General features: G+C 50.7%; 1 protein-coding gene across 4 annotated transcripts in view; it reads left to right on the plus strand.

Annotated features, from left to right (window-relative positions):
• Positions 1-12,735, plus strand: part of zdhhc11 (zDHHC palmitoyltransferase 11) — a 210,534-nt gene that overhangs the window by 53,688 nt on the left and 144,111 nt on the right. The window contains exon 1 of one of the 4 annotated variants that reach the window (XM_072509863.1): positions 4,190-4,434. The exons of the other annotated variants lie outside the window; for them this stretch is intronic. Within the exon in view, the coding sequence (XP_072365964.1) occupies positions 4,279-4,434 (156 nt within the window). The 5' untranslated portion in view covers positions 4,190-4,278. Of the gene's footprint in view, positions 1-4,189; positions 4,435-12,735 lie in introns of those variants that run through there. 4 annotated transcript variants of the gene reach the window in all.

Here is a 12,735-nt window from a genome sequence, read left to right on the forward strand (position 1 = left end):
TTCCTTCTTAATCTTTGAAAATCATTGCATAATGAGATATTCTGTTGGTCCCGTCATTCATTGAGTTTCAAGTTGCCCTTGCCCTGTCATGCCATTATAGAATTAGAATTACTAGAGCGCGGAGGAGGCCATTTGGCCCATCAAGTCTGCACCGACCCTCTGAAAGAACAGCCTACCTAGGCTCACACCTCACCCTATCCCCACATAACCTGCATATCTTTCAACACTAAGGGGCAATTTAACATGGCCAACCCACTTAACCTGCACATCTTTGGACTGTGGGAGGAACCGGAGCAGCCGGAAGAAACCCAGGCAGACACTGGGAGAAAGTGCAAACTCCACACCGACAGTCACCCAGGTCGGAATCGAACCCTGGGTACCACAGCTTGCATTCCCAGCAAGTCACGACCCAAAAACCGTCTGAACCGAAGGTGCAAAGAACAGTGGTAATTGGGCATAGCGAGCTCAGGTAATATTCAGCCCAGTGAATCTTTATCTTTGCCTACTTTATTTAAGCATGTTTTTGCTATCTGTAAAGACTTGTGTCACGAGTTTGTACATTTATAGTTCTGGCTGTTCTCCAGCAACCTGTCAACAAAGTATAAAGTATTCTCTTTGTTATGAAGAACACTGCTGTTAACTGCAAAGCTATCCCAATTTGGAACATCGGTTCATGGGGGGTGTATAGCTTTACTTTTGGAAAGGCTGGAGGAGTTACGTGAAACCCCGATGAGAATAAGCAGCCAGTCGTTATGTAATTATTATTAAATAATATTGAAGAAAAGACAAATACACGAATAGGACTGTACTATGCAAAGACAATGGAGTATATGAATTACTAAACATGCACCCAGTATACTTTGAAAGTACCTCTTGTTCCAAAATATATCTACTTTCCATGAACTCTAAAGACTTCCCCTTTTCCCAAACAACATCCACATCAAATCGATCTATCTATAAGTCAAAACCAGCTATACTTACCACACAATACAGGGGTGATAATCAAATCTGGGAAACGTCCTGCCCTGGTCCAGCGCAGATATTTAAACTGCCTTTATGAAAGTTCCTGCACTGTCTTGGCTCTAAGACATAGATGCTGTTAAATGTAAACTGTGTTACTATTTTTTTTTTTTTCCCCTTTACCCTCCCCATTCTCTAGCCCACTCCCTTTACCCTCCCCATTCTCTAACCCACTCCCTTTATCCTCCCCACTCCCCAAACCACTCCCTTTACCCTCCCCACTCTCCAAACCACTCCCTTTACCTTCCCCATTCTCCAAACCACTCCCTTTACCCTCCCCATTCTCTAACCCACTCCCTTTACCCTCCCCATTCTCCAAACCACTCCCTTTACCCTCCCCATTCTCTAGCCCACTCCCTTTACCCTCCCCATTCTCTAGCCCACTCCCTTTACCCTCCCCATTCTCTAACCCACTCCCTTTACCCTCCCCATTCTCTAGCCCACTCCCTTTACCCTCCCCCTTCTCTAACCCACTCCCTTTACCCTCCCCATTCTCCAAACCACTCCCTTTACCCTCCCCACTCCCCAAACCACTCCCTTTACCCTCCCCATTCTCTAGCCCACTCCCTTTACCCTCCCCATTCTCTAGCCCACTCCCTTTACCCTCCCCATTCTCTAACCCACTCCCTTTACCCTCCCCATTCTCTAACCCACTCCCTTTACCCTCCCCATTCTCTAGCCCACTCCCTTTACCCTCCCCATTCTCTAACCCACTCCCTTTACCCTCCCCAAACCACTCCCTTTACCCTCCCCATTCTCTAACCCACTCCCTTTACCCTCCCCATTCTCTAGCCCACTCCCTTTACCCTCCCCATTCTCTAACCCACTCCCTTTACCCTCCCCAAACCACTCCCTTTACCCTCCCCATTCTCTCGCCCACTCCCTTTACCCTCCCCATTCTCTAACCCACTCCCTTTACCCTCCCCAAACCACTCCCTTTACCCTCCCCATTCTCTAACCCACTCCCTTTACCCTCCCCATTCTCTAACCCACTCCCTTTACCCTCCCCACTCCCCATACCCTCCCCACTCTCCAAACCACTGCCTTTACCCTCCCCATTCGTAAACTGTGTTACTATTGTTACTAGGCAAATCAATGCCATCTTTTTATTATTCTTGAGATGTGAGAGTCATTAGTGTTTATTGCCCAGCCCTCGTTGTACTTGAGAAGGTGATGGTGGACTGTCATCTTGAATCGCTGCAGTCTACACAGTCAGGTGCTTCCAAAAGTATCGCTTATATTATGGATGCTTCCCCCAACCTCAATGAAGATTAATTTCTTGAACAATTGTAGTCACTGCTTCTTACAAGAGCTGACAGTTGTTTCCAAGATGGTTTTAACTTTTGTTGGGCATGCTGCATGCAAAGGAGACTTTCCCCAACCATTGCAAAGCACACTCCTCTACCTCCCATCACATATCTTCAGTTGATTCATATCTTCAGTTTCTCAACTTGTATGAGCTCATCTACAAAATAATGGAGAACCTCTATGCTTTTTGAGTCGGAAATTCCTCTTTATGGAAGAGCAATACTTAAACATGGGATGAGGAAGAGAAAGGAGAGGAAAAAAGAGTGAGAATTAGCATTTTTATAGCACATTGACCACCTCCTAGTGATTTATTGTCCGTGACATACTTTTCAAGTACAATCACTATTGTAATATAAGGAAACATAGCTGCTAATATTTGCACAGCAAGTTCTCACAAGTGACAAATGATTATCTGTTTTTGAGATGTTGGTTAAGGGTTAAATATTGGCCCCTCTGCATTTAGGTGGATTGGCTATGCCAAATTGCCCCTAGGTGGTTTACGGGGATAGGACCTGCAGGGCATTGAATTAGCTGGTCTTTTTTGCAGGAATCCCCAGAGTAAAACTCCAGCGTTTTTAATGCTGGCATGGGGACATAGTCCCATTTTGGGAGAATCCAGCCCACATTCTTCAGGACTTCTGGGAGGAAACAGGAGGGCCTGGAGAAAATCTAAACAGGCACGGGGTGAATGTGCAGGCTCCGCGCAGACAATGACCCAAGCTGGGAATCAAACCCGGTCGCTGGCGCTGTGAGGCAACAGTGCTAAACACTGTGCAACCATGCCACCCATTTACATCCTCCTGACAGAGGAGTCATGACTTTGGTTTAACACATTCTTTGACTCCCAGCCATCTAACTTCATAATTTTTAATTCTTATCCTTGTCTTCATCATGACCACATGTCCCCCAATCTCTGTAAGCTATCCAGCCCCAAAACCTTCCCCGAATCCTGTATTCCTCCAACGCTAGGTTCTTGTGCCTCTGTCACTTGCTTCACCCCAACATGAGTGGCCTTGGCTCAGACATCTAGGGTCTTAGTTGCAAAATTCCTTCCTTAAACCTTTTACTCTCTCTTCCTCTCTACCCTAAGTCTTTTCCTTGCTGCTCAAACCTCCCTCTCCAACCAACCTGTCTTAATATCTCCCTATGTGGTCCAAAATGTGCCACATTTTGCCTGATTCTGCTCCTGTGAAGCAACTTGAGATATTGTATAATGTTAAAGGCGCTATATAAATGCAAGCATTGGGGACCAGGAACAGTTGTTACATGTGCCAAGTGACTTGAATCCCAGGATTTATTTATCCACACTGTCTTGGATGTGCATTATGGCATAATTTCAGTGATACACTGCAGTAACAAGCTATGTGGGGGGGGGGGGGGGGGGGGGGGGGGGGGGGGGGGCGTTGTTCTGAGAAATGAGGCCATGTCAAGATATCTTTACCATACAGTTTTCTATAATGTGTGCTTGATGCTGACTGTGGGTATTTGAAAGCGGAAAGTGCTACATCTCCCCGGCACAAAATATCCGTCACACATATTCAACCAAAAATATGATTTGCAGTTTCGTTCCTGCTGTGCAAGTAGCAGTTTCTATAACCTCACGGCCTTGTATGTTATACAAGATAGTGCGTTGTTACATAGTGTGGAAGTTCAAGTTGATTCAGTTCGATTCTGAACAGTTGGTGAGGCTGGCCACTTCCTTTCACAGTTTCCTCTTTCCTCGGCTCCAAGTTTTCAGGTAGTTGTGACAGAGCAGACTGAAGGAAGTCACTTGCTTGCGATGGTAAAGCTGAATTCACCGGTCCGCGAGGAGGAAGACATTGGACTCGGCCGCTGCGCACAGCGACAAGTGCTGAGACGATGTAGCTCCCTGCAGAAACTGGCTTAATTTGAGCAAGAGATTTTCAAGAACTTCCAAGGGGCTTTCTTTTTCTTGCCGTGAGCTTAAAAATGTCGGTGATCAATCCTGCATTACACTATCCTTGCTCATGTGGTACTCAAAGCTGCGCCTCTTTCAAGGGCTACAGCACCGTAATGGGGAACCGTTATGGACAAGTTGGATTTTTAAATCATTATTTTCAATGCTGCTGTGTAATCTGGCACTGGGTATGTATGACCATTCTTCTTAATATTCAAAACTTGCTAAATCGCTGGCTTTGAAAGCAGACCAAGGCAGGCCAGCAGCACGGTTCGATTACTGTAACAGCCTCCCTGAGCAGGCGCCGGAATGTGGTGACTAGGGGCTTTTCACAGTAACTTCATTTGAAGCCTACTTGTGACAATAAGCGATCTTCATTTCATTTCATCAATTTCACCATCTTTTGAAATTGTTGAGTATCATTTGATATAAGCTAGATTATTCATTGTGCATTTACAGTGCCCACCCATTTAACGACATTTTAATAGCTTGTTTATCTTTTTGCGTAATTTGTAAATTTAGGGTATTTCTCTGAATAGCGCTGCCTCCATTTTTATTTTAGTGCAGATACTGTGCATGCTCAGTCTTCCGTTAAAACGAGCCTCTGTTTTTTTCACGCCTCGACCAACTCCTTCGTTCCCTGCCGCTCAATGCTTCCCTATGTCTGACCCTCCCGCACGCTGCCTCCCTCCTGCGTGCCGCTTCCCTCCCTGATCATCGCGCTCTGACCATTCCGCTTCCCCCTCTGACCATTCCGCGTACCGCTTCCCCCTCTGACCATTCCGCGTGCCGCTTCCCTCTCTGACCATTCCGCGTGCTGCTTCCCTCTCTGACCATTCCGCGTGCTGCTTCCCTCCCTGAACATTCCGCGTGCCGCTTCCCTCTCTGACCATTCCGCGTGCCGCTTCCCCCTCTGACCATTCCGCGTGCCGCTTCCCCCTCTGACCATTCCGCGTGCCGCTTCCCCCTCTGACCGTTCCGTGTGTCGCTTCCGCCTCTGACCATTCCGCGTGTCGCTTCCCCCTCTGACCATTCCGCGTGCCGCTTCCCTCTCTGACCATTCCGCGTGCCGCTTCCCTCTCTGACCATTCCGCGTGCCGCTTCCCTCTCTGACCATTCCGCGTGCCCCTTCCCCCTCTGACCATTCCGCGTGCCGCTTCCCCCTCTGACCATTCAGCGTGCCGCTTCCCTCCCTGACCATTCCGCGTGCCGCTTCCCCCTCTGACCATTCCGCATGCCGCTTCCCTCTCTGACCATTCCGCGTGCTGCTTCCCTCTCTGACCATTCCGCGTGCCGCTTCCCTCTCTGATCATTCCGCGTGCCGCTTCCCTCTCTGACCATTCCGCGTGCCGCTTCCCTCTCTGACCATTCCGCGTGCCGCTTCCCTCTCTGACCATTCCGCGTGCCGCTTCCCTCTCTGACCATTCCGCGTGCCGCTTCCCCCTCTGACCATTCCGCGTGCCGCTTCCTCCTCTGACCATTCCGCGTGCTGCTTCCCTCTCTGACCATTCCGCGTGCCGCTTCCCCCTCTGACCATTCCGCGTGCCGCTTCCCTCTCTGACCATTCCGCGTGCTCCTTCCCTCTCTGACCATTCCGTGTGCCGCTTCCCCCTCTGACCATTCCGCGTGCCGCTTCCCTCTCTGACCATTCCGCGTGCCGCTTCCCTCTCTGACCATTCCGTGTGCCGCTTCCCTCTCTGACCATTCGCGTGCCGCTTCCCTCTCTGACCATTCCGCGTGCCCCTTCCCTCCCTGACCATTCCGCGTGCCCCTTCCCTCCCTGACCATTCCACGTGCCGCTTCCCTGTCTGACCATGCCGCGTGCCGCTTCCCTCCCTGACCATTCCGCGCGCCGCTTCCCTCTCTGACCATTCCGCGTGCCGCTTCCCTCTCTGTCCATTCCGCGTGCCGCTTCCCTCTCTGACCATTCCGCGTGCCGCTTCCCTCTCTGACCATTCGCGTGCCGCTTCCCTCTCTGACCATTCCGCGTGCTCCTTCCCCCTCTGACTATTCCGCGTGCCGCTTCCCCCTCTGACCATTCCGCGTGCCGCTTCCCCCTCTGACCATTCCGCGTGCCGCTTCCCTCTCTGACCATTCCATTTGCCGCTTCCCTCTCTGACCATTCCGCGAGCCGCTTCCCTCTCTGACCATTCCGCGTGCTGCTTCCCTCTCTGACCATTCCGCGTGCCGCTTCCCTCTCTGACCATTCGCGTGCCGCTTCCCTCTCTGACCATTCCGCGTGCTCCTTCCCCCTCTGACTATTCCGCGTGCCGCTTCCCCCTCTGACCATTCCGCGTGCCGCTTCCCCCTCTGACCATTCCGCGTGCCGCTTCCCTCTCTGACCATTCCATTTGCCGCTTCCCTCTCTGACCATTCCGCGAGCCGCTTCCCTCTCTGACCATTCCGCGTGCTGCTTCCCTCTCTGACCATTCCGCGTGCCGCTTCCCTCTCTGACCATTCCGCGTGCTGCTTCCCTCTCTGACCATTCCGCGTGCTGCTTCCCTCTCTGACCATTCCGCGTGTCGCTTCCCCCTCTGACCATTCCGCGTGCTGCTTCCCTCTCTGACCATTCCGCGTGCCGCTTCCCTCTCTGACCATTCCGCGTGCTGCTTCCCTCTCTGACCATTCCGCGTGCCGCTTCCCTCTCTGACCATTCCGCGTGCCGCTTCCCCCTCTGACCATTCCGCGTGCCGCTTCCCCCTCTGACCATTCAGCGTGCCGCTTCCCTCCCTGACCATTCAGCGTGCCGCTTCCCTCTCTGACCATTCCGCGTGCTGCTTCCCTCTCTGACCATTCCGTGTGCCGCTTCCCTCTCTGACCATTCCGCGTGCTGCTTCCCTCTCTGACCATTCCGTGTGCCGCTTCCCTCTCTGACCATTCCGCGTGCTGCTTCCCTCTCTGACCATTCCGCGTGCCGCTTCCCTCTCTGACCATTCCGAGTGCCGCTTCCCTCCCTGACCATTCCGCGTGCCGCTTCCCACCTTGACCATTCCACGTGCCGCTTCCCTCTCTGACCATTCCGTTCTCCGCATCCCTCCTCGACCATTCCGCGTGCCGCTTCCCCCTCTGACCATTCCGTTCTCCGCATCCCTCCTCTGACCATTCCGCATGCCGCTTCCCTCTCTGACCATTCCGCATGCCGCTTCCCTCCCTGACCATTCCGCGTGCTCCTTCCCTCTCTGACCATTCCGCATGCCACTTCCCTCTCTGACCATTCCGAGTGCCGCTTCCCTCCCTGACCATTCAGCGTGCCGCTTCCCACCTTGACCATTCCACGTGCCGCTTCCCTCCCTGACCATTCAGCGTGCCGCTTCCCTCTCTGACCATTCCGTCCTCCGCATCCCTCCTCTGACCATTCCGCGTGCCGCTTCCCCCTCTGACCATTCCACGTGCCGCTTCCCTCCCTGACCATTCCACGTGCCGCTTCCCCCTCTGACCATTCCGCGTGCCGCTTCCCTCTCTGACCATTCCGCGTGCCGCTTCCCCCTCTGACCATTCCGCATGCTGCTTCCCTCTCTGACCATCCCGCGTGCTGCTTCCCTCTCTGACCATTCCGCATGCTGCTTCCCTCTCTGACCATTCCACGTGCCGCTTCCCTCCCTGACCATTCCGCGTGCCGCTTCCCCCTCTGACCATTCCGCATGCTGCTTCCCTCTCTGACCATCCCGCGTGCTGCTTCCCTCTCTGACCATTCCGCATGCTGCTTCCCTCTCTGACCATTCCACGTGCCGCTTCCCTCCCTGACCATTCCGCGAGCCGCTTCCTCTCTGACCATTCCGTGTGCCGCTTCCCTCTCTGACCATTCCGCGTGCCGCTTCCCTCTCTGACCATTCCGCGTGCCGCTTCCCCCTATGACCATTCAGCGTGCCGCTTCCCTCTCTGACCATTCCGCATGCCGCTTCCCTCTCTGACCATTCCGCGTACCCCTTCCCCCTCTGACCATTCCGCGTGCCGCTTCCCTCTCTGACCATTCCGCGTGCCGCTTCCCTCTCTGACCATTCCGCGTGCCGCTTCCCTCTCTGACCATTCCGCGTACAGCTTCCCCCTCTGACCATTCCGCGTGCCGCTTCCCTCTCTGACCATTCCGCGTGCAGCTTCCCCCTCTGACCATTCCGCGTGCCGCTTCCCCCTCTGACCATTCCGCGTGCCGCTTCCCTCTCTGACCATTCCGCGTGCCGCTTCCCTCTCTGACCATTCCGCGTGCCGCTTCCCTCTCTGACCATTCCGCGTGCCGCTTCCCTCTCTGACCATTCCGCGTGCCGCTTCCCTCTCTGACCATTCCGCGTGCCGCTTCCCTCTCTGACCATTCCGCGTGCCGCTTCCCTCTCTGACCATTCCGCGTGCCGCTTCCCTCTCTGACCATTCCGCGTGCCGCTTCCCTCTCTGACCATTCCGCGTGCCGCTTCCCTCCTTGACCATTCCACGTGCCGCTTCCCTCTCTGACCATTCCGCGTGCCGCTTCCCTCTCTGACCATTCCGCGTGCCGCTTCCCTCTCTGACCATTCCGCGTGCCGCTTCCCTCTCTGACCATTCCGCGTGCCGCTTCCCTCTCTGACCATTCCGTCCTCCGCATCCCTCCTCGACCATTCCGCATGCCGCTCTCTTCCCCAACCATTCTGCGCGCAGCTTCCCTCCCTCGACCATCCCACTCGCCGCTTCCCTCCCGCTTGCTGCTTAATTCCCCTGACCCTCCTGCTCACCACTTCCAGCCTGCTTGCCACTTCCCTCAGCCAACACTCACCACTCACCATTTCCCCTGACTCTTGGGTGGTTGCTTCCCCTCCCCTGATCCACTCACTTGCCCCTTTTCTGATCTGAACACTTGCTGCTTCCTGCTCACCGTCTCCCTCACAGGACCCTCTCCTGAAGGCTCGGGACAGGGACAGGGGGAGGGAGTGAGTGAGGGAGCAAGGAGGCGACAAGTGGGAGGCAGGGAGTGGGATACGGGCAAGTGGTGGGAAGAGGTGAGCAAGAAGCAAGTGAAAAGAGTTAAAATGTTAGTAAGAGTAAGTTAGTAAGATGGTGTTTGGACCCGATAGGTTCAAGGCAGCCAGTAGGTTTTCAAACGTGAACATTACAGGTCAGAAACGTAACCCACCTTAATTGTATGTTTTCTCATAGGAAAGCGAGTTAACTCATTTTAATTTAGCATGTTTTATTTTTGGAACATTGTTGAGAATGCTAAAAAAGGCTTCTGAAAAAGGAAGGTCAAATTTCCACTGCATATCCTAGCTGTCTTGTACAGACTGATGTGGAAGATACGTTTAACTCTTTAAGTACTGTAGCATGCTTCCTGTATCATGTCAGATGATAATGCAGGGCAATGTTTATTTGCCTTGCTCTCTGTTTTCAAGCTCTGTTATACCTAAAGGCTGCCCTACATGCTTGGTTCACTAGCATCCAGTATTTACTTCTGATTAATTGGTTTAAAATATACGTAATAAATGCCCTTACATGGACACACAGTTTTTTTGAAAAGTAGATCATGACTGAAAACACTCACCTCAAAGATGTTATCTATATTTTCGATTAATGTCCGATAGGAAATGGAATTTTTATGATTGGAGACCTTTTGAGATCCAAATAACTTACAGACTTTAAGAGAGACATGATGGTGGATCAATAAATGTGATCATTAATTTAATTATATATCTAATATTAAAATAGACATGAGGATCATAAACCTCCAACCTCTTGCATGTCACAGACGTATGTTTGAAATTTATGGCCAGTATATGGGATTTAAGAAAAAAAAATCTATCTCTTCCGTTATGTATAGTCAACAGCATCACACACACTATCGGGTTTCCAACCAGCACCATTATATCGGGCTCTTTTCTAAACATTTAAAGTGGACGCACATGTGTTAAGATGGCAAATCTTTGGCGTGTTTATCTTGTTATCCAAATTGGGAGGAATAGCCAGAGAAAATGTAATTGCAGATGATTGTCCAAAGTGCACACACTTTGTAAGATTGAGAGGTTGAAGGACTGGTTTATGATTGGATTTTATCTGGCCAAACATTAAAACCAGATACAAGGGAGGAATATATATGGACATACAAACAAGGAGCAGGAGTAGGCCACTCAGCCCCTTAAGCCAGCTCCACTATTTAATAAGACTATTGTTGATTTGATAGTAACCTCAAATTTGCATCCCACCTACCCCCGATAATCTATCACCCCCTTGCTTACCAAGTACCTGTCCACCTCTGCCTTAGAAATACTCAAGGACTCTGATTCCACCACCTTTTCAGGGAGAGAGTTCAAAAGAGTTACGGCTCTCTGAGAGACGATATTTCACCTCATCTCCGTTTTAAATGGACTACCCTTTATTTTTTTTACCCCAACTTCTGGATGGAACAGAGTTTTAACTGGCAAGAAATGTTCAGAAAAACAACGCTTACATCATTCAAATGCATTTGAAAGCAAGAAACATATTTCAAATTAAACCTTGATGAAGAAATTGGGTAGTGCAAGCTTAATTCTGAGTCATTTTCCCGACTGCTAGTTTGTATGAAATTGGTATTGGGCTGGGTCATCGCTTTAATACCTGTTTGCAACTCCAGCAGTGTTGTCTCTTGAAAAGGTTCAGAGGATTGTATGGTTGAACTGTTTATTAGTAACACATAACTTTATACATATGTTCTGACTAGGTGCCATCTTCATGACTCACTATTACACTCTACTTATCCCATGTGGCTCTCTACATCATAATGAGGGTGGCATTGTTTCCGCAAACTTACATTAACCCTCGAGTTGCAAACACTTTAATACTCCCGTAATACTACTATTACTTGGTGTTTCAATTATTTGGTGAAGTAGTCAACAATGAGGAAGGACTTGACATTGTCTATGAATAGATCCATTCCCAAATGTTCCCATGGCCAAATAGGGAGCCGACTGGGCTGGCAGTGTGTGCCTTTTGATGCCCACGTAGCCTTGGTGGATTTGTTACAGAATCTCTGGTCAGAATGAGAAGTGGGGTGGGATTTTCCTCCCCCCTCCGTGGTGTGATCTGCAGTGGCGGAGGACGGTTCGCCAGTGACCGGTGATGCGGAAAATTTGGTTCTGTCGTTGTCAACAGAGTTTCCCTTGAATGCACCGCTCGCCGCTGCGAAACTGGCGACGGGGCTGCGCTGTCAGCGGGACTGTAAGATCCCACCAGAAAACCCGTGGATGATGACCCCCCTCACGCACACTTTTAAAGGATGATCGATTACAGTGAACTGTTTGTACTGGATTGAAGTAAATTTTCATAACATTGCTGCAGTGGCCAAACCTGAAGGTGGTACTGACATACGAGGACATAATAATAATCTTTATTGTCACAAGTAGGCTTACATTAACACTGCAATGAAGTTACTGTGAAAAGCCCCTCAGCGCCACATTCCGGCACCTGTTCGGGTACACAGAGGGAGAATTCAGAATGTCCAAATTACCTAATAGCACCTCTTTCAGGACTTGTGAGAGGAAACCGGAGCACCCGGAGGAAACCCACGCAGACACGGAGAGAACGTGCAGACTCTGCACAGGCAGTGACCCAAGCCGGGAATCGAACCTGGGACCCTGGCGCTCTGAAGCCATTGTGCTAACCACTATGCTACCATGCTGGTACTTGAACTCGCATCTACTCCTGGCCATAGTTATTAAAGTTTTTGGAGCTTGCTGGCAGTTGTGTTGTCATGGATTGGGATTATGATAGGAGCTCATCGACCAGATTGACACTGTGTGCTACAGGCTGGTCGACTGTGGCCCTGGACAGTGTATCAGCAGTCGTTTGCAAATGCACTGCTTCATATGCAAAGTGCATGAGTTGCGAGCGGAATCTTTGAATGGGGGGTGGTGGGGGGGTGGGGGGGAATTTTCGGTGGGAGGGGGGAGGGGGGGGGGCCTTCCTGGCAAGTTCTTTCTCATCCAATCGTGAAATCAAAGGTTTGTGATCTTTTTTTATGATCACGTTCAGCCCAACAATATAGACAGAGAATTTATTACAAGATCACATTACTGCGATCACCTCTTTTTTCTTTATGACTGCATCTGCACGCCCATGTCTGATGGCCCCCGAGACTAATATACAAGTCAACTGCATCCATCCAGCTGCTCTTGGAACAGAACTTGGCAGATGAATTGAACAGGTATTTTGGATCAGTCTTCACTTTCAAGGACATAAATAACATCCCAGATATAGCTGCAGGGGCAGCACGGTAGCACAGTGGTTAGCACTGTTGCTTCACCGCTCCAGGGTCCCAGGTTCAATTCCCGGCTTGGGTGACTGTGCACATTTTCTCTGTGTCTGCGTGTGTTTCCTCTGGGTGCTCCGGTTTCCTCCCACAAGTCCCAAAAGAGATGCAGTTGGATAATTTGGACATTCTGAATTCTCCCTCTGTGTACCCAAACAGGTGCCGGAATGTAACAGTAACTTCACTGCAGTAAGTCGACTTGTGACAATAAAGATTATTATGATTATTATTATTATAGGTCAGGAAA

This window comes from Scyliorhinus torazame, chromosome 6, assembly GCF_047496885.1.
Source record: "Scyliorhinus torazame isolate Kashiwa2021f chromosome 6, sScyTor2.1, whole genome shotgun sequence".
NCBI classification, from domain to species: domain Eukaryota; kingdom Metazoa; phylum Chordata; class Chondrichthyes; order Carcharhiniformes; family Scyliorhinidae; genus Scyliorhinus; species Scyliorhinus torazame.